The 21,380-nt window shown below is 42.6% G+C and overlaps 1 protein-coding gene across 4 annotated transcripts in view; it reads left to right on the top strand.

Moving 5' to 3' along the window:
• The first annotated feature begins 1,056 nt into the window (after positions 1-1,056).
• The window catches only part of RGS6 (regulator of G protein signaling 6), a 232,904-nt gene continuing 212,580 nt past the window's right edge, over positions 1,057-21,380 (top strand). For 2 of the 4 annotated variants that reach the window (XM_042876246.1, XM_042876030.1), the window contains exons 1-2: positions 1,057-1,237; positions 13,182-13,286. In XM_042876246.1, coding sequence (XP_042732180.1) covers positions 13,203-13,286 — 84 coding nt within the window. In that variant the 5' untranslated portion in view covers positions 1,057-1,237; positions 13,182-13,202. Of the gene's footprint in view, positions 1,238-1,888; positions 2,580-2,959; positions 3,115-13,181; positions 13,287-21,380 lie in introns of those variants that run through there. The other 2 variants (XM_042876180.1, XM_042876107.1) reach the window with 2 other exon arrangements.

Below are 21,380 nucleotides of genomic sequence, written 5' to 3'. Positions count from 1 at the left end.
TTTTAATAATTCCAAAGCAGCACACTGTGATGTGCTGTAAGAGCCAGTAAGCTAGTGAACCATGCCCTGCAGTGCCTTTCTGACAGCACACGGAGGGGAAGGACCTGCAGGGGAAGTGTCTCTAGCATCTGTCTGTAGGGTTACCACAGGCACTGGGGTAGCTTCTGAGCAAAGGTGTCTTAGCTCTCTTTCGGGAGGAAAAGAAAGGGAACAAGATTCCTATCCAAAGGAGGAACTGGTGGAGCATGTCCGTAGGAAGCATGCAAGCACCTTTGCACATCTAATTAATGCACAGAAACTCATTGCAGCCAAGAGTGATGGCTTCTGCCCATGCAACAGATTTGCTTGCAAGAGATGTGTGTTTCAGAGCAGTTTTGTTGAAGCTGTTGTGGCTGTGGGAGGTGTGCAGGGCCCTGGTGCCAGCAGCCCTGGTTGCTGCTGGGCATTGTGAGTGTTGAAGGAACCCAGGAGAGCTGTACCCAATTGTACCACACAGCACAACACGAGTGAGACTGCAAGATGGCTAAAATGTAAAATTAGACCCTGTGTGGTCATGAAGCGTGCCCAATGGAAACAGCAAGAAAACACAACCAAACATAAGTGATGCTGACAGTGAAGTATCAAGACCATGCTAAACGTGTACAAGGCAGCACTTTCTCCATCCCACCAGCGGACAAACTTCACTGAGGCTTTGGGCATCTGGAGGTGGGCATCTAAGAACAACGGCTCAGCCACAGCTGGACCAGGTGCAGATTTTTCCTCTTACGGTCCTTGAGGTGCCTTTAACCAGGCCGCGGCATCGGGACAACTCGATATTGATCTGCCTTTAGTGGAAAAGCGGAACGGGACTCCCCTCGGGCTCTGCCTGCCCCCTCAGGGCGTCGGGGCCGAACTTTCCTCTCACTCCGGGGAGGGAGACCCAGGCCCGGCTCTGCGCTTCGCGAGGCAGGGCAGGGCAGGGCAGGGCAGGGCGGGGCGGGGCGGGGAGGAGCGGGCGCGCCCGCCCGCAGCGGGCGCTGCAACAGCCACGGGGTCGGATCCGCCCCTGCCGCCCCGCCCGGCGGGAGCGAGCGGCAGGCACCGTGTGCCCGCCGTTTTCTGCTCTGCCGGCCGGAGGAGAAGGGGCATCCGAAAAGAGGCGCGGAGAAAGAGCCCACCGAGGAAGCTGCGCCATGGCCCCGTCTCGCCGCCGCCCCTGAGGAGGCGCGAGGGGCGGAAGGGCGGCGCGGTTGCCAAGGTAATGAGGTGAGGGTGGGCCAGGGCAGGTGGGGTGAGGACGTCTCCGGGCGGGCTGCGGTGCCGCGGTTCTGCCGTGCTGCCGGGCGTCCCGCTGGGAAGGACGGGGCCGTGCGGCGAGTAGGGCAGGGCTCGGGAGGGGTGTCTGTGCCCCGTGGGGAACTTGGGAAGCGCCGCTCTCGGGCAGCAGAGCTTCGTTCCCGATGGCTGCAGAGGGTCGCGTGGCGGAGCGCCCGGAGCCTTCGTCCCCGCGGCGCTACGGGCATCGCCGCTCAGACGCGCAGTGCGAGGCATAGGCTGCAGGGCCAGCAGTAAGCTTCGGGTGTTCCCTGAGGGAACTGCAGATTCTATTCAGGGAAATGCAGGTTTCCCGCAGCAGCGGGGCATGTCCACAAGCTTCAGTTCTAGGCAAGCGTCCCATGTCCGCGTGGTACTTCCCTGGTATTGGAGCACACGGAGGCGCGCCATTGGTGGTGCTTACTCGCGGCTGATTGCGAGTACTTTCACTCTGCTGCCTTGTAAATCTGCTTAAATAGAGGTCAGACGTTGACTTGTGGTTGTGGATCTGGGGGCGTGGGCTACGAGCACAGTATAAAGGCACTTGCTGTTCACAGATGTGTGTAAGAAACTGAAGAAGCTGCTTAGACGCGGCCAATATTGACTTATTTTTAGATAAGTTGCTCCTTTTTCCAGCAACCTGACTGATAGAATGCTTAATGGCAAATGTTCCTGTTCTTTTCCTGCAAGTGTGGCTTCTGAATAGCCATTATTTACTTTTCACGTTTTAAACTCAATTGGAGATTAGAAACAAGTGAAGGAGGAACATTTACTGGCTGCACGTCTCACACTGAGGTTTATCAGCAATAGATGTTTAGAGACTGCTGTTCAATCTCTTTGACCAAGTTTGCTGACTTCCTCCTGCTGCCCAGCCCTTGCAAGGAGAGGCACAGTAAGAATCTGCGTGCGGTGGTTGGTGCTGCCTGCCTTCATTTCTTTCTGGTGGTGCTGGTGATGCAGGTACACCTGTTTTAGCCAAAACAACACTTGAGGACGAGAGCAAGAGGTGTGTCCTTTTCAGGCAGCGATTGCCTCCTTGCTAAGTGGTTTTAAGGTGTTCTGGTACCCGGTGCATTGTTCTGGTGGAGCCCCCGCGTATAACGCTGGTGAGCAGAGCACTGCTTGTTCCTGGGATAACTGCGTTGGTTAACATTAATGAAGCCAGGAGTGCCAGGGTCTGTCCCTGTGAGCAGCTGAAAGCAAGGAGAAGGGAGCCCTGTCCCAGCAGACTGCAGCAGACCAGCGGACGGCAGAGGAAGAAAAGAAGCTGTGCACGGAGTAGTAGGGTGAGCAAATAACTGCAGCGCCTTAATGCTGCTTGATAGTCTGTGGGGAAACTCCTGAATATGCCGTGGCTTGTGCTTCCTAACGGAATGCAGGGCTGTTGCTGGGCGGCTTTGCTCTCCTGTAGCACTGTGAGCCTCTGGCTTTTCAAGAATGAGGGATGGTGAATTCAAAGGCTCTAGCTTGAAATACTTGATTTCTCAATCAACCCCTGCAGTTGTGAAGCGGTGGCAGGAGGAGGGCGAGCTGCCCCTCCTATGCCCAGCGCTACGGGAGAGCACTTCTGCCCTTACGAGCAGTTACAGCGCTCTGTGTGCTCGCTGCCTGACGCTGAAGAAGCATTTCTGCAAACACACCTCGGCGCTGTAGAGGGCAGATTGTGTGTGCAGACAGGTCCACGTCACCGAGCAGCTCCGGGGTGCTTCAGAGGACAAACAATCCATCTAGCTCTCGGAACAGACACGCTCCTGGTTCCTCATGGGATTTTTCTCTGGCTGTTCATCGTTGCCTTAGTATGAGAATTCATACCACGCTGTTGTAAGTATAAAGAAAGCTTGGGTACCGTGGGATTATTATGCTTATTTGAAAAGGTATTTCTTTGTGTTAGTCTTTGAGCTGTTGTCAAGTAAGATGTGAGCTAGGTATTGGGTCTCTGTGCTGCTGCTGAAGATGCAGTAGTACTTTGAACCCTGAATGCTTGCTGCTGTCTGCATATTAGGAAAAAGCTGACTGGGGGAAGAGCTGTGCTGGCTGGGTGTGTTTCAGAAGTGTTGAGGTGTCTGCTGCTGCTGGTGGACCCATTCTGGGGGTTGCAGAAGCACCTGGACAAGTCAGGTGCTCTGTTCCTGTTGAGTCACACATCTGACTTCCTCAGGCTACGGAATTTCCTCTTTGCATCTTTGAGCACTTACAAAGAGTTAAACATTTGCATTTATATTCTGAACTAAGGTACTATGTTCCTAAATCTGACACTAAGTCTGCAGGTTTCTGCACTTATCCTTAATCTCTTTCTGTATAGTGAATGTGTTGTCGTATATGGGGCTTCATGCTGGGACCATGAAGCAGCTTGGCAGTGAAGGGAAATTAGTACTTTTTTTTTGTTTCTGCCAGGAATCTTAAACAGAGTTGCAAATGCCATCCCAGTGGAAAGGAGTGTTCTGTCATCCACTGTGCTTACAGCAATTGGCATTGGTGGTGAGACATTTGCAGGGTAGTTAAAAGATCCTTGGATTGATTAATACAGACCTACTGTTCTGTGGGGGTTGTGTGCTAAGCAAATGAAAACTAATGGCTGGAAAGCCAGGGTTTCTATGTTCAATTTATAGCTCTGTCTGCTGCTATATGAATGTGGGGAAGTCACTTAATTTCATTGTGATTTAGTTTATCATTTTGTAAATGAAAATAGTATTTGTTTCTGCCACAGATGAGCAACTGGTTATAGATCATCACTTCACTAGTGTAACTGCAGTCCAGTATAGATGCTTATTGGCTCAATTAAAGGAGCTGTCTTCACAGGAGCATTGTAGTGTAACAGCAGTACAGTAAAGCATATTAATATTTATAATGCACATAGCATATGTTGCTATTTACAGTAGTCCAGTTATGGCACTGTGGAGTTCAGGGTAGGCAAAGTGCTGCAATGGGATTTGTAGGCTATGCTGAACTGTGTGGGTGTGTGAACTGGAGCTGGCTAATTCAGGAGTGCCTCAGATGCCTTTTACATTGCAATTACTGAAATGATTTTGACTTAATTTGCATTTGTAAAGGCTGTAAGTTGCTGAGATAAACAGCTGGGCAGTGAAATCATAGTATATTGCATAATGTCCTTCAAGTACATGGAATGCAAGCAGAGCTGTTGCATGGTGCCACATCTTCAAGAGCACCTGTAATTTTGGGTAGCAGATTTCCCATTTTATGTGATTGCAGGGAACTGCAATTTTCCATCCTCTTGAGAATGAACAGCCAGCAAGAACTCTCAACACTTTGGGGTGTTTGAAATGAGATTGTACAGTCACTGATCAATGCTGGGATGAATTGGTTGTTACATCAACTTGCATTAGACTACTTGAAGGGAGTTTAATTTTAGCTAACTCCATTTGGCACAGAGCATTTACGTGGAGGGAATCTGAACTGCGTATCCAACAAGTTCTGGAGCCGAAGTTTTTGTTTTTGTTTTTTAGTGTTTGGTTTTCATGTCATTAGCTTGCACTTCTCATTGTTTTCTTTTTAAATAAATTTATTCTGCTGTTTTCAACTTGTAAGATACAGTGTAAACTAGAAAATGCAGTCCATTCATCTCTCTTCCAAGAAGTTGCTTACTGCATTTGCAATATTTTTTTTCTGTGATGTGTGAAGTAGAAGGCACTTTGAGACAGTATAGTTGATGGGCCAGCTTCTTTGCATGCCTTAAATGATCTAAGGAAATTGTTTTTTTCAAAAAGGGATTCCAATCGGAGAAGGGTGTATTACTGGTATAGTTAGTCACCTCGTTTTCCCCAGGGGATGATTTTAGCAAAAATGTTGGCATTGTTGCAAAATAATAAAATGCAGCTTCAGCTTTTTCCTTTGCAGTTGCTCCTCATAGACTGTATAAACATTGCAGTTGTTTGGGATCACCGATTCAGATGAAGTTCAAAGTTGGACTACATCTATCTCTTCGCATTTCTAAATTCATATACTGTTGACACTTATTTCAGTTAAGTATTCAGCATATATTTGCTGTTACATTCTCTGCAGCTATCCTTGGTAACAGCAAGTTGGCTCAGACCCTTTCCAAGAGCCCTTGTGCTCACAGCAGTGTTTTATTGGAAGGTAAAGTGATGATAGGTGGGTACTGCATTTTGTTCTGAATACTTTGGAAGGAAGATGGATATATCGTAGCCAATTTCTTCCTGATCCATTAAGTCAAAAACTTGGAACATAGGTGCCAATTTTAACAATTGATTTTGTAAAGGGAAGAGTTTGCCTTGTTAACAAACAATTCATGTGTCAGTATTCAGTACCACCCATCCGCGTTGTACTTTTCCCTATGGTTGTCTGGCTCTTCTTGTGTATCTGTTTATCAAATAAAATAAAGCTCTGAAAATGGAAAGTGTCTTTCTTTTAAGTCAGCAATACTTCTAGTGCAGTTTGGGTGGACAGATCTGAAAACAGGTAGTGTGTATTTAGCATGTATGGATCTAACTAGGTGTCAGGTAATGTGTGACCTCGCCAGTGGCAGATGCTGAGAAAGTTAATTTATATTGACTTCTGTCCCTGGATTTTATATCCAGTTTTAGACAATATTTTCAGCATTCTAAATACCTAGAAAAATCTGCAGCTTTAGAAATATGTGGAATCCAAATGGGGCATGGCTGTCTGGGGAGAAGTGAGGAAAATAATCTTCTCCCGTGGTTTATCAATAAGCAGGGTGATTTTCTGACAGGTAAACAAGACAAGCCAACTGTGGCTAATCTGACACCTTGAACATGTAGTCCCTCTATTGAAGGACATACATAACTGAGAACAGCAAGTGATTGGAGAGGAGTATATACAGAAAATAGCTGCTTGCGTTATGCTATGCAGTAGACTGAGTTTGAAAGTTCGACCTGTCGGTATGTGGGTGGCCAAGTGGTTTGGAGTGCCTGCAGTGCATGTCTGCCTGGGGAGCTTTTTCTGGTCACCAGGAGGTATCTCTGTGACCTGGAGATACGATTGTATCATGTGTTCTTTTTCTTTTTTCTGGAAATTTTTTAAAAGTGTGAGATAGTTTTGCAGCCCGCCACGACAGGGCTATGCATGAGGTGATTTGGGTTGCGGTATCAGAATGAGTGAAATTGCGGAATTTTATTTGGAAACTGCTGGAGGGATGGGTAAGAAATACAGAGCCTAACCTCAAGTAGGGTCAATATGCACAATATCTGGTGTAGTGATAGGAGAGAGCTACGTGCCCACCTCTGTGCCCAGATACTGTCTTGGGGCTCTCCAAAAGGAAAGCTAGGAGCAAGGCAGTAGCTAAGTAGTGCAGGTTGTCAGGAGCCTGGGGCTCGCTCCCTGCCCTAGTACTGTATGGAAATATAAATGTACCCATAAGATGTTTTGTGGCAAGCTTTTTACAGGAAACAAGTAGTCACGTATGTGCAAGGAGACTGCACCTTTAGGAGATGTCAAAGCATTAGAAATTGGCAATCCTGGTCTCCGTCAGGATCCCATTTCTGAAAAAGGGAAGCTAAAGGGAGCAGTCTGGATCAGTCCCCTTCCTTCCTGCTCTGTCAAGTGTGCACAAGCTTTCTTTCTGCCTGTCATAGGGCTGGAGAAATGCTGAAACCCTGTGCCTCAGCTCAGAGCTCCCTGAGCTCTGCATCATGCAGGGGGGAATGAGGTCTTTTGGAATCTATGAATGTTCCTGGTATCGAACAAATTGCTTACTAATAAACAAAGAGGAAATTGGACCCCAAATCAAACATTAAGTGCAGTTGCTGGAAGTGTTTATACTTTGTTCCTTAAAAAAAGCAACCGAATAACTATTGTTGATGGTACTGCAGCGCTTGGCACTTGCAAAGAGGGGCAGAAAGTCTGTGGATGATCTTCCACTGGGAAACTATTTTCAGTGTAACCTTGTTCACCTACAGATGGATGCCCAAAACAGTCACTGAGGGGATTTTTGTGTTCTTTGAGAACTGGACTTCATGGATCAGGGGCAGATCCCTTGGCTGCCCTTCCAGTCAGGGTAGCAGAGCTCTGGCACCCAGAGGGGCACAAGGCCCTTCAGTCTGTCGCCACTGGCTCTAGTCAGACCCAGGCTCCTGGGGCAGTGGTCATGCTCTGGGCTTGCAGGAGTCTAAGGAGCATTTGGACCGTGCTCTCAGACATAGGATTTGAATGTTGGGTGGTGCAAGTTGGAATTGATCCCTGTGTGTCCCTTTTGGCTTGGCATGTACTGTGATTCTGTGGTGTGGCTCCTTGCATAGGAATCCCCAGTCCATGTTTCAATTAGGTCCTCCAGAACACCTGTTTTGGGAGGGGAACACACAGAGCTTTGCTCTGCTGGGTGAGATGGTCTGCAGGGCAGTGTGCAGCAGCAGCAGCAATTCACACTCCATGCCAGCAAAAGTGCTGGTGAGGATGGCAGAGTCCTGACCTCACCTTCTGTCTTCCTGACTCTTTTTGGTTCAACTTCATAATAGAATCTTCTGAGTTGGAATTGATGCTTAATCATCATCCAGCACAATTCCTCTGCAGTGAACAAGGACACCTACAGCTAGGTCAGGATGCTCAGGTCCTAGTCTAGCCTGACCTTGAGTGTCTCCTGGGAAGGGGCTTCTACTATCTTCTGGCAACCTGTGGCAGTGTCTGTTCTGTTAGTTGTATTGGTTCCTTTTTGGAAAGTTGTTTCACTAATCGTACAGGTTTACCTTTACAACTCTCATCTCTGTTCTTCCTTCAGTGCTCTAAGCAACATGAGTTGCAGGCAGACTACAAAGACCAGTTGGGTCTGGGGAATCCTCAGAGAGATGGATTCATTTTGATGAGCAGGATGACTTCTACCATGTACTCTGTGCTGTCCCTTAGTATGCACATCTTGCTTGGTGTGCTTGATCTCTAGCTTAATGAAATGATAGGCAACCAGGAGAAAAATGGAAACCTACAGGTTTCTTTCTTTCTGGTGCAATTCTAGAGGGATTTTAGTAGTAAGTAAATATCAACTTAATATTAATGAGAGTTAACTGAGTGCAGGTTAATGCACTATTTTTCCTGTCTCCTCCCTCCTGTCACACCAGTAACATGTTTCAATATTTAAATCAAATAGATCAAACTACATAGGTTTTTTTTTTTTTCTGTTGGGTAATTGTCAGTTCAGCATGGAGTATAGTTAAATAATTTCTCAGGCACGTGAAAGGCCATATAGTTTAGATGTGTTTCAATTGTTAGAATGAAATTAGCTGGATGCTAATGATACCAAATTATTTTTATTCTATAGTTTTATGCTAAAGCTCCAAAGCTCTTTTGATGTGACATAAATACTACGTGACAATTATAAGCTGTCCTAGAAATATTTTAATTGCACAGCATGAAGGTCATTTCTACTTACTGTTGCCTCAATTTACATTTCAGCTGAGCAGTATTGGAGGATGTTTACATGGGGATTCATGCAGTAGTTTTTGTTTTACAAGACTAAATATGAGCATGTTGTTAAGCAATTTCCAATTTTGCCTATCAAGTTCACAAATAATTTATCAAAACACAAGGTCAGTCTAAATGTGGCCCTGAATTGGTTTGTTAAATGCGTATGATAAATTCAAGAAATAGTTGTTCTTGTGTAAGTTCTTCAGCTTTGTATTTCTTCTCTTTCTGTCTTAATATCAAAAATCCAGAGTCAGTAAAGACTCCTTGATGGGTTAATTTCTGTGATGCATGTGGGCTCTTGTGCCAGTAAGTTTTCTTACAGACACTTTGTTTGCATTAGTCAAGATGCTTTGTGGGCAGTTGGAGAAGCCAGATCAGACAGAAGGGAGACGAAACTCACTGTGGTTCAGTTCCAGTTCAGTATGATTACGCTTCTCAGGAAAAAGTCATAGTAGAAAATAAAAGAAAAAATATCAACAAGAGCCAAACATCCTCTTTTTAACATTTGTGCCTCAGCATTTATTTATTTAGGAAGTTTTAGTTTAAGGTTTATAGGCCATCTTATCCACGCATTTACAGGCTACTACTTTGCTCCTTGTGTGTTACAGAGATCTGTTAGCACAGTTGGTTTTCAAGTGTTATTGCTTTTGCTGCTGCAGAGTCTGGATTACTTCAAGCGTGGCTATTGTCAGGAAAATAGCCATGGGAGAATAGCATCTTTTTAATGTAAGAGTTGGACTTCATGGATTGTTAGGTTCATATCTATCTATCTATATCTATTCTCTTCTTTGAAGACATGGATTTGGCTTTAATTTGCTGCTTTGTGTGGATGTGCACTGATGTGTATTAGCTGCTGATAGTGTGGTAAACTGCCTGTAGGAGTGAGATGCTGACAGTGCTCTTCAGGTAATAATTGGCAAGGATGTGGGGATTGTGCAAGTGTGGTTTTCTTTTTTCTTTTTTTAATAAATGACTGTTTTCACCCTTTTCTGCCCTGCATAACAGAAATGTCTGTGTGTGAAGGAGCTGGATTCTCTTCTTTTTGATGCACTGCAAACATTTACTTAGGCTCAGAAGGAAGAGACTTCTTTTTTTTTTTTTTTTTTTTTTAAACCTATTTCTCTATCTGGAGTATGTTAGACTGGCAGTGAGGAAAATGTGGTGTGAAAAGTAGATTACAATAGTATCCCTTTAAAAATTAGTCATGTAACTCTTTCATGCTTTAATTAGGGTTTTTGTTTTTTAACGTTTTGTTACTGTGTGGTAGCCCTTATCAGCAAAGCATTTTACAGTTTTGCACTGCTGTGGGCCAAAAAATATTTCAAAATTCTGCCTGGAAGGAAGAGGGGGCAGGGGAGAAACATCCGCTCTCACTGGGATCATCATTAAGACTGAGTGAGTATTTTGTTCCTTCTGACTTCTGGAGTCCATGGGTACTCCCTTGAGCAAACTGTCTAGTGTTGCCAGACTTGATGTTGTTTGGATGATGGTGTGTGCCCTCCTGGGGCTGTAATGAAAGCACTGGCAGGCTGCTGTGAGGCTATCAGGTGGCTGGAGATATTCTCAGTGGAGTCATCACCTGTGTTGGCTGGATGTGGATGGGCAGCCTAGAGGAGAATAGCTCAAAGCTCTTTGCAGTTCTCGTAGTCATCCTATCTTTAGTATTGCTTTTTAAAAACATATAGATAGGAACATGCAGACAGGAAAAATAGTACAACCACCAAAACAGTATGAGTGATGGGTTTTACTTCTGACAAGTACATGTAAGTAAGACTGGTCATAAACTAATTTCCTAGGTAGTATTAATTTTCATAGTAAGGTAACAATCCTTAAGAAATGTGCATGTCTAAATGTTCTGCAGGCTTATTTGGATTATTCATTATAAATCAGAAATAATCAGTTGGTGTTTTCCTGCATGTAAAGCTCACATGAAATCTGCCTCTCTATCTGCATAAAGTGAGTGGAGATCTTCTGCAATAACATAGTTATTACTGAGTTGGACTTGGCAACCAAGGAAGGACACCTTGTCATTTTTGAGATGCTTTCACCCAACTTAATCTCAGATTAGAATAAGAACTGAGCTGAGTAAAGGTCAACGAGAGATGGTTGGTGTGGTGGGAGGATCATTCCCAAATTTCTGTCTTCTGACAACAGGTTCATTTGTATTGAATACTTTTTGTAGGTATTCAGAGGTAGTTAGTGTTCCCTTGATGTCACTGTGAACAGTGCAACAGCCACTGCTGTGTGTTCTGTGAGATTATTTTTTTTGTTGCACGGCATTGGAGTAGATGTGCTGTGTTGGGCAATACTGAAGTACCCAAAAAGATGAAGTCAGCTGACAATCTAACTACAGAATCGTGGTTTGTAACTGTGGGCACTCAGAGTGAATGGTGCAAAGAATGAAGCACAACTAAATATCGCTGCAGTGGGCTTTTTGACTAGAAACCGTAAAATTATTCTTTAAAGAGTATTACTCAATTAAAAGTTGATTCCCGTTGTTTCTTTTTTAAGTATGTGTATACTATCTCAGACATAATGTAAGGAGTGAAGATGATCTTCATATACTGCAGAGGAAGCTGAAACTTGGGTGATGTGATATATGCTCTCAATTCTACTTCAGCTTGTCATTGCCTTTGGGAAGTTGCATAAAATCTCCACTGTGCTTCTGCTTCGTTAAATTGACTGATGATACATGGATCCCACTAGTTTCACGCCTTGAAATCAAAACTAAGAAGCATTGTGAAAAAGCACAATAGTGTAAATCATTCAAAGTGCTATAATTCTAAAATGCTTTACCCTTCAGGAAAGTACCCTTATTATTTTTTTTTAATCTAGTCATTATGCTTAGAGGTTTATTCCATTTCCTTTTTAGCTCATGGTCTGGCACAACAGTGAAATGCTTGTGCTTCTAGAAAGAGTAGAATGGGAGTTGAGTATGATTTAGAAAAACTTTAATGTAATATTTAAAGGATATCAATTGACTTTAAAATAACCTCTAAAGTGGCCTGAGCAGGTTTGAAATGTGATTATATATAGTTTGATTGAAGTTAGAACTGGATTATTGAATTTAAATTGGTATGTGCATGTATATATGCATTTCTGTCCATTTCATCTGTGTATGTACATACTTAATGAAAGAAATAAAGGTATCTGAATTAACATAGGTTATTTGTACTTGATATCTGTTATATCATCTTCATGGAGAGAGTGCTTCCCTTTCTAGTGCAGGATGCAGTGCTACCACATTAGCCTTTTCACCGCTGAAATGAGGCAGAGCTGGGAATTGGTCTGAACTTGTCCACTTGTGGCAACTGACTTGCATGTGGGAGCTGATAACTGACAAGTGGAATGGTTTGGGGTTGTATCATAGGTATAGTAGTATGCTATATATGTGTATGAGGTGCTGGGGCATTTTGTTGTCTGTGGGACTGTGAGAAGGTAAGTCTCACATGATGGATGTGTTTTGGTGGTGAACTGCTCTCATAGTACTGAATCTGTAGATTGTGTATCTGGTTACATCATTTCAGCATATTTTGGTCTCAAATTTTAATGAAATATTGGCAGCAGTTCTTTTAGTGTTAAAGCAGTTGTGCTTGTGGAGCAGCTGTAGTGCTGGTGACTGCCAGAGGCAGTGCTACCTTTTGGGCCAGTGAGGACCATCATGCATCTTCTCTAAGGTGTAACCTGTCAAACCTGCTAGTAGGAGAAAATTTTAAGAAATAGCTTTTGATGTAGAATTCAGAGTCTTCCTTGCACCATGATCTTACTTTTTAAAAAAACCTAATGTTTTTGACTGGAGTTTGGCATGATCTGAAGGAGATGAGGCATCACTTTCCTCATGTGTTTAGAGGACAGTCGAGTGAGGCTAGGGTGCGTTACAACTGATGGCTAGCCTGCTTCTTGCTGCTATTTGCTCACTGTATGATGAGGAGAGAAGAGCAATCTCCCTTCTGCCCTTACCCTGGCATGTGGAGGCCTGACAGATGGTATTGTTGCTGTTCTACCAATCTTCCTCCAGGGGCTCAGCTCGCAGAGCCCCACCTTGCCCCAGCCTGTTGTTCAGAACTTTTCTCCCTGTATTGTCCTCCTCTATCTGTTAAGGAGGCTGTCACCTGTCCTCTCCATGTTTCCTGCAGCTGTAATACTATAACATGATGGAAAGTATAGCGATAGTAGCGGGGTGGCACAATCCTAGCTTACAGCAAATGAGAACAAGCCCAAGTGCAGCAGCCATGGATGCAGAAATGAAGAAAAACTGCTTGCTTCTGGAAGGCCTCCAGTAGGCAGGGATCACCAGCAAGATACCGTTGCCTCTACTCTAACCCTTAAATGAGGTCTAGGATAGGAAGGCTCCACTCCTTCCAGTCACTCAGATGCATTGCATGCAGCTGAGCTCCCCTGGGTTGGCGCTGCCTTCCCTCCAGATACTCAATCTCTGGTTCAGACTGTAACTCAGCATTTCAGCTGCAGCAGCCCACTGACTTCTGCTCTCTCCACAGGCCCAGTGACAAGAGGCAAACATGGCCCAACCGCCCGCTGACCCCAGCAGTGTGGAAGCTGCAGATCCTGAGGAGAGCTCCCCAAACATGATCGTCTACAGGAAGGTAAGAGTGGAGCTGCTTACAGAAGCCTGCTCCTAGCTGGCCTTTGGCTTGTGGGGGGATCCCTGCCCTTTCTGAAGTCAGAAATAGATTCCTGTCTGCTTGGGTACACATCCATGATAATTTTTCAGGATTTTTATAGTTTCAAACTGTAGCATTTGAAGGCTTGGTAGTATTGTTCTGTTCAGTGGAAACATTTATACTGGTTAGTTTGAAATACTTGGTAGAGGATTTATAATTTTGTAAATTGGAAGGTATCATTCCTTGTGAAAAGTTGCGATGCAATTTTATTCAGGTGTTGTCCAAGCTTACTGAATGTAGCTGAAGTGATTCTATGTACCTTCCCAGCTTTACTATAGTACATATGAAATGTCTGCCATGCAACAATCTTCTCACAGATTTTTTTTTTTTTTTTTTTTCATTTTGTGGTTTTTTTGTTACATAATTTATAGTTTGATTCTCTGCAGGTAGGTGTTGTTACTTCCTATTGTATTGCTTAAATTAAAAGAGAAATGCTAGTGACTCAGGCAAAAATAAAATAACACCAGTGAATGATGTCAAAAACACTTTTTTCACTATGATGGAATGTCTTATTCTGAGTTACTTTGGAGGTAGTATTAAAGCTGAAGGAGAACAACCTATTTGTTAAGATATTGTTTGCCTCTAGGGTAGGCTTATGTATTGTCTATGATATTTGTGCTGTGTAATTTGATGAAATCTTGTAAATATTTTTTATTTAGCCAGCAAAATATGTCGTATGAATCATGTGAAAGAAAGTGCTGTGTAGTTCTGACAAAAATAAAATGTCTCTTGCGTGGCTCAAATAAGTTACCATTCTGGCAACTTGGGAGCTACAGTGTTAGTTTATGTAATACAATCCTGGGTAGAAAATATTTTTTTCACTCATTTCTATGTCTTGGAAAATAGGTGTAGATAACTAAAATGTGTTGGGTGTACATTATACTGATTTCTGCTTGACTGCAATCTTGATGACTTTCATACTATGAGAAAATAGTTTTTTTCATACTGAGCATAAGTTGTTTGAAGTGTTACTTTTTGATAACCGCGATTTTGGTTTGGCTGCTGCGTATTTGGTTTGGAATCTGGAATTGTTAACATGGGGAAATTTTCTGGGTGATGTGTAGGCTTGTTTGTTTTGAATGTGTTATGAACACACTTTGACTGCTAATTCGGAAGCAGCAGTAGCTGGTTAGTCAGATTGTCTTCTGGAACCTGTTTGCTAAGAGGTCCAACACCAATAGATGGAGGCAGATCTGGGATAGGAAGGAACTTTCTGTTTGCATGATCTACAATTAGGGCATTAAAGCTGTCCTTCTGCAGAGAGTATGCTTATCTATTCTTGGAAATGGAATTTATTTTTATTTAAATATGTCTCACTTTCTTTCCATCTCACAGCATTCCTGCTTAAGGATTTTTTCATTCGTTTGCCTACTACTGTTTCATTATTGTCACTGTAGTATAAGTCTTGTGAGTTCTGTTGTACCAATGGAGGGGAATGTGCTCATTCCATCTGATTCATCTCTGCATGCTGGTGTTCCTCAGGTGATACTATTATCAGCCCTTCATAATAAAGTTATGTCAAAATACACTGCTATCTTCTAGGATACCATGCCTCACACATTGTTCAATAGTGTGGTATTCTACATCAGGCAAATGTACATCTGTAAGGTTGTTTGTTTTTTATTGGTTTCGGACAAAGTTAATTTCTATTGGTTGTTGGCTTTCTAAGCTTAATTTATTGTTGGTTGTTAGTGATGTATTATGCATCAATTATATGTTTCTTATGTTGAGAAACCATATGCAAAATCTGGGCCAAGATTTTCTCCTTTTGTTTCTCCCTCTCTCCTCTCTGCAAATGAATGTTTAGCTCTTCATCTCTAATTTTCTTTCAGATGACTTGATTGCCAGTAATGAGTGAGAAAAACACTACACTGGACTCCCTGAAATGCAAAACACAGTCTGTCTGCATATCATGCAGTTCAGTGTTGGTGTTAGTTGAGTCATACAAAAAAGGAAAAAAGTTTTCCTGCTTGTATTAAGAAACCTGAGGTGCAATTTATTTTTGATACCCATGAGGAAGAAATAAGGGTCTTCAATAACAAGGCCACAGTAATTTCTGCTGTCAATTGTTTCATTGTTTGTCATAGCTGTCATTCTTGCAGTTCTTTAGGGGGTGTAAGGTAGACAGAATGGTGGAGAGAGAAGCCCTTTGTGTACAAACTCAGATAGATCATGCTTTCTTTACTGAGGTTTCAGTTAGGTCTATTTGAAACTCAAAAGCCACCAGAGTGTTCACAGTATCCTGCCTTTGTTTATAATCACTGGTGAGAGGTATGTGTATCTAAAGGACAAATCAGACCTTATGTGATAGTGAGGGTCCCTTTGGAGCAAAATCTGTTTTGTTTATGGAGAAAAGCCTAGAACTGACTGTTCTCTTTACTTACATACTTAAAGCTAAGTGAGATGAATTTTGGCCATGCAGAACAAAATAAACTAATTTGTTTTGAATCCAATTTGTTTGTGATATTCTCTATGGACTTCTGCAAGCAAACTGACTCTAACTACTTTGATTGCTAAAGCAGATGGTCTCAATGAGACATGTCTTATTTTCCTCTACCTTCAGGGTTAACCTTTTGGGGGCTGATATTTATGAAATTGTGTGGCATGTTATTTTTGAATCCAAAATGTTCCATGTTGCCATGCTGTTCTGGAAGACATCTGTGCGTAAATTACATAATGCAGGTGCAATCATTACTGCAAGTAGGTGTTTGGGGTATGATTTGCCTCACCTTCTGCTTGTTAAGGTGAATTGTACCCTAAATTATGCAAGCAGTATTGAGTAGACCCCCACTGATTGTAATGGATACCTGACGCCTAGCTGATGGGTGGTTATGTCATGTGTAGACATTTATAATTAAGATGTGTCCTGGTCTTATGATTTGGGCTATCTCTCATCTTTCTGTATGCCTCAATACATATTCCTGAGCCCCGGGCTGCTTATGGGGTGTTACGGGTAGCACTATTGTACTGTTGGGGCCTGCTGTCTTTTATCTTCTCATGTGGCACATGGATATCCAGTGAAAGTAAGCGTGCGTTACCAGTTAAGTACTGCTCTGTGAGTTAAAAAGTCAGAGCTGCATTTTCTTTGGTCTGATCACATCTGGAAGTAGTGCAGGTCTTGTTTGGAGTTACTACTGGAGGGCTGGTAGGCAAAACTTAAAAAGGCTTTGAAGTGCATTAATACTCCTTCCAAAGGAGCTGGTAGCCTTCATGCACAAGGGCTACTGCAGAAATGAGTGACATCCCTGTCCTCAGCACAGTCTGTAAGCATCATATGGGTGCTGCAGTACAGAAGAAAAAGATGCAGTGAGAAACCAGAAAGAGGAGAAAGATGCACTCCAAGCAAGCAGTAACAGAAGATAGTAATTTGTGTTAAACACTTGTCACTGTCCTTTGAAATTTGGCCCTCCTTCCTTTGATTCCTGTTCTTGTCTGCAAGCAAGGTTCATTCTGTCCCGGGGCTCTTTTGCTCATTGTTCCAATACTTCAGGACCTGAAAGTTCACGTGCTGACTGTATCAAAAAAGAAAACTGCTCATGGACACTTTTTGGCATTAGATCTGCTTAGGTTACTCTAACAGTGGGCTGTGGCCAAAAAGAAACCTTGGTAGATAGAATCGTCTTGGAGAAAAGATGATGGAAACACTGTTGTGCTGCTGAAATCAGGGAAAGAAAGTCAAAATACCTGGGGCCTGACTAAATAGGAACTGAAAATACCAGTAAGGAGGATTTATTTAGAAGTGCCTGTGGGCAAGAAGGATGAAAATACAAAAATGAAGTGGGGAAGAGTTCATAAATGTTGTTGTTGGAGTCATTTAGAGGCACTCTGACCACGTATGCTCTGCGAGATTTCAAAGTCTGTAATCAAAGAAATGACCTAGATTATTTGATAGTACATTTCCATCTCTGCTGCTAAATTTTGCTATGCCCATCTGGTCAGCAGTTACTGAGTTAACCTCAAAATTTTATTGTTTCTCATCATCAATCTTTTAAACAAGCAGAAAAATCTAATTTCCAAAGGCAATTGCTGTTCTAAGTAAATGTAATATAAACTTGCAACTACCACAAGATGCTTTCAGAAGAAAATCTGGGTTGTGTGCTACCGTTAGTATTTGCCAGCCTTATCCTCTTTAAAAAAGCTCATGTAAGATCTGACTAAAAACCATGTAAAAAAGAAAGCAACCTTTCAATAGCAGCTTTTCCCTAGGCAGTTCCCCATGTTTCAGATGTAGTGAATATCTGGAGTGCTGCTGTGAGAATGTGGGGCCAAGGCATTGATGGGGAGGGAAAAGGAGGCAGGGGCACTTGTGAAGGCAGAAGTCAAGGCAAAGAGATACGCATGCAAGGAATGTGTGGACCAAAAATCAGAAAGATGAGAGGAAGAAGCTTTTGTTAAAATCTGTATTTTACATTATAAAATAGAATTGGGATCTAGTTAGACTGAGACTACTATTTGCTTTTAAATTCCACTTAATATTATGTGAAGTCTATCTTAACAGAATACTGTCCGAACAATTGGGAGCAGAGCAAGCGGTAAGAGGCTAGTGCAAGTGATGACTTAGCAGCAAAGGAGGAAAAGGCTGATGATATGAGATGATATCCATGTACGTAACTTTAATGCATTACTAAATGAAAGCACTCTATCTTTTTTTGGATTTTCTTTTTTGAGTTTCCTGAGTCTTTCAAGATTTCATGGTGTTCTGGTGAGAGACTTGCATCATGAAATGCCATTGGATTCATTATTTGTAAATATTTATATGCTTTTTTTAGAGCAGAACTTCTGTTTACAATAGATATTGGAGAAACCACCTCTCTCCTAGAAAATAGCCTAAAATATAGAAGACTAAAAGGCATTTAAATTGCTGAATACTTCTGGCATTCTTTTTATTTGTCTCTTGAGTTATATATTCAGGACTTTCAGCTTGATTTTTTTTTTTTTTTATATGTGAAATCTGAGATTCTCAATTAATTCTGTTTTTTAACTGTTTCTTTAACACAAAAATAATAAAATTGTGATAAAAATGCTTGATAGTACCGCAGACATACACTCTTTGAATTTTACACAACAATTTCTCTGCGCTGATGTTAGATATTAGTTTATGACATTTTAATCAATTTTGCTTATATTTCCTAATCTCTACCCCGTTTCCATATTAAAAGAATAACTAAGTTGGGATTGAATATGAGTGTGTATCAGTACTTTGAGAATAGAAACCCATCATCTTTTATATCTTCAGAGAATGTGACATGGTAATAGAGAATGGGCTGGGAAGAAGCAGTGTCGTTAGCTAAGGAAAACTGAGTGAGGTAGGAGACATAATTACTCTGCAAGAGTGCTCCATGGGAGGGATGTCAAGTAGGGAGAAGTCTTAACTAAGTTGAGGACAGTACAGGCACACGTGCAGTTTTTAATAAATTTGTGATGAATTAGATCAACCAGGGAATTAGAAAGTGGTTCCTAATTCTTAGTAATGCAGAGCTCTGCAGCAGCCACCATCTGGAGTAATGTGGTCAAGGAACTATTTGTTTTTAGGATAGATATCAGTATATTTTTGGATTGACTACATGGCTTTTCCTTGCAAAAGTAGAGAATGGCATGCAGTGAGCTGGGAAGTCATTCTGACTTTGGTTGTATCTTCCTTAGTTTATCTTGAATGAGAACTAAGATACCTGCAAATATTTTATTCATGCAATAGTACATCTGCACTGCTGAAGTGTGACACGTAGGTGGCCTTGAACAGTGCTAGCGCCACTGACCTTGACTGTGGCTGTCAGGGGTATCTTGGGGTGGGTAGAGCTGGGGGTTGGGGAGTCTGATTTTTGCATCTGTTGAGTGTGTACAAATGATAAATTATCTAAAGCATCAGTGCAAAGTCATGCGAAGTTGGAGTCTGAAGGACTTCAGAAGCAAATGTTCATCTTTATCTACACTCAAATGGTCATCTAAATGCAGAAATGTGCTTGTAGTCAGGTGGAGGTGACTCTCCTACAGGGAGAGCTTGTGGGTACTTTGTGGTTTGTTTGAGACTTAGCTGACGTTGACTATCCAATGGAGCAGGTAGTCTGCGAAGTTTGAAATATGAAAATGTATGTGTGGTAGGTAGGCCCTCTAATTATTTGCTTGTTTCTCTTTTCACATAAACTCATGCCTACATATATACACTTGCATGCCTTTGAAATAATGAGGATGGGCAGGTAACCTTTATAACCTGACTATATTTGTTAGCCTGTTAGAGGATATATAACACCCATAAGTCTGTGGTTCCCGATGAGATGCATCTCAGAGTCCTGAGGGAATTGGCTGACGTAGTTGCCAAGCCACTCTTGATGAAGGAACTGGTTTCTAGAATGTACTCATAGAGTCGTGGTCAATGGCTCAATGTCTGGATGGAGATCAGTGGCAAGTGATCTATGGTCTGTACTGGGACTAGTGCTCTTTAATATCTGTATCAGTGATATTGACAGTGGGATCGAGTGCACACTCAGCAAGCCGAGCTGTGTGGTGCAGTTGACATACCTGAGGGACTGGGTGCCATCCAGAGAGACCTGGACAGGCTTGAGCACTAGGCCCAGGAGAACTTTCTGAGGTTTATCAAAGCCAGTTACAAGGTCTTGTGCCTGAGTTGTGGCAGCCTCCCCTGCCCCCTCCTTCAGTACAAGCTGGAGGATGTAAGGATAGAGCACAGCCCTCCTGAAAAGGATTCAAGCACACTGGTGGATGATGAGTTGGACTAAGCCAGCAATGAGCCCTCACATTCCAGAAAGCCAACTGTATTGTGGGATGCATCAAAAGAAGTGTGGCTAGCAGGTCAAGGGAAGTGATCCTGCCCCTCTACTCTGCACTTGTGAGGTCTCAATTGGAATACTGCATTCAGAGTGGAATCCTCAGAAAGGAGAGATGTGGACCTGTTAGAATGCATCCAGTGGAGGGCCACAAAAATGATCCAAGAGGAATAGGGGATGAAACACTTCCTCCAAGAGAGCTGGGGTTGTTCAGCCTGGACAAGAGAATGTTCCGGGGAGACCTTTAAGTATCTAAAGGAGAGCTATAGGAAAGAAGGGGTCAGACTCTTTAGCAGAATCTCTTGTGATAGGACAAGGGGAAATGGTTTCAAACTAAAAGAAGGGAGATGTAGATTGGGTGTAAGGAAGAAGAATTTTACAGTAAGGATGGTGAGGTACTGGTGCAGGTTGCCCAGAGAGGTGGTGGATGCCCCATCCCTGGAGACACTCAAGGTCAGACCGCAGGGACCCTGAGCACCCTGACCTAGCTGCGGGTATCCCTGTTCATTGCAGGGGAGTTGGGCTAGATGGCCTTTAAGGGTCCCTTCCAACTCAAACGGTCATACGATACATCCCATATGCTTTTGAAATCTCTCCATTCTATTCATGCTTGGACAAAATAATTTCTTTCGGCATTTTACCCGCATGACTCTGTCTTTCTGTTCTTAGAAAAGGTAGCCTTAGCTCAAGTGTATTGTGCCTGCCTTATAATTACAGATTTTGGTGATAAGTCTGTAGCCATTTTAAAATTCCTTGTGTTTTTCTCCATATTTTATGTTTGTTGTTTTGTTTAAATTTGTTTATTTAGCTTTCGTTCTCTGTTCCTCTTTGTAACTGAAACAGACTCTCTTGCATCCGTCAGAGTCTAATTACTGTGATCTATTACTTTAGCTGTTCTCAGAGGCAGAAAAAAGACGAGCCAGGACCAAAAGCTATGACAACTTCAAAATGTATTTTTAGCAAAGCAACCAGAGCAATTTTAGAACACAGATAAAAAGGGAAGGTTCAGCTAGAGGGTAAGATTATGCTGTTCTAGCTGTAGTGTGTATTCAGTGCCTTGCATTTCTAGAAAAGGTTCCCTTCTCCCTCTTTCCAGTGTCTTTTTCTTGTTGTTAGCTTTTTAAGTTATAGTCTTGGAATATTTTCATTTTGTTTGATTTATTTTTTGTACTTTGTTTTGGAAAGGATGCTAAATAAGATTTTTCTGCCAATGGCAGTATTTTAACCAGGAAAC

The sequence above is a fragment of the Lagopus leucura genome, unplaced genomic scaffold (genome assembly GCF_019238085.1).
Source record: "Lagopus leucura isolate 7727_CA_CO unplaced genomic scaffold, USGS_WTPT01 Super-Scaffold_1, whole genome shotgun sequence".
Taxonomy (NCBI): domain Eukaryota; kingdom Metazoa; phylum Chordata; class Aves; order Galliformes; family Phasianidae; genus Lagopus; species Lagopus leucura.
The sequence above is the reverse complement of the archived record's forward strand: the minus strand, read 5'-3'. Positions and strand labels throughout refer to the sequence as shown.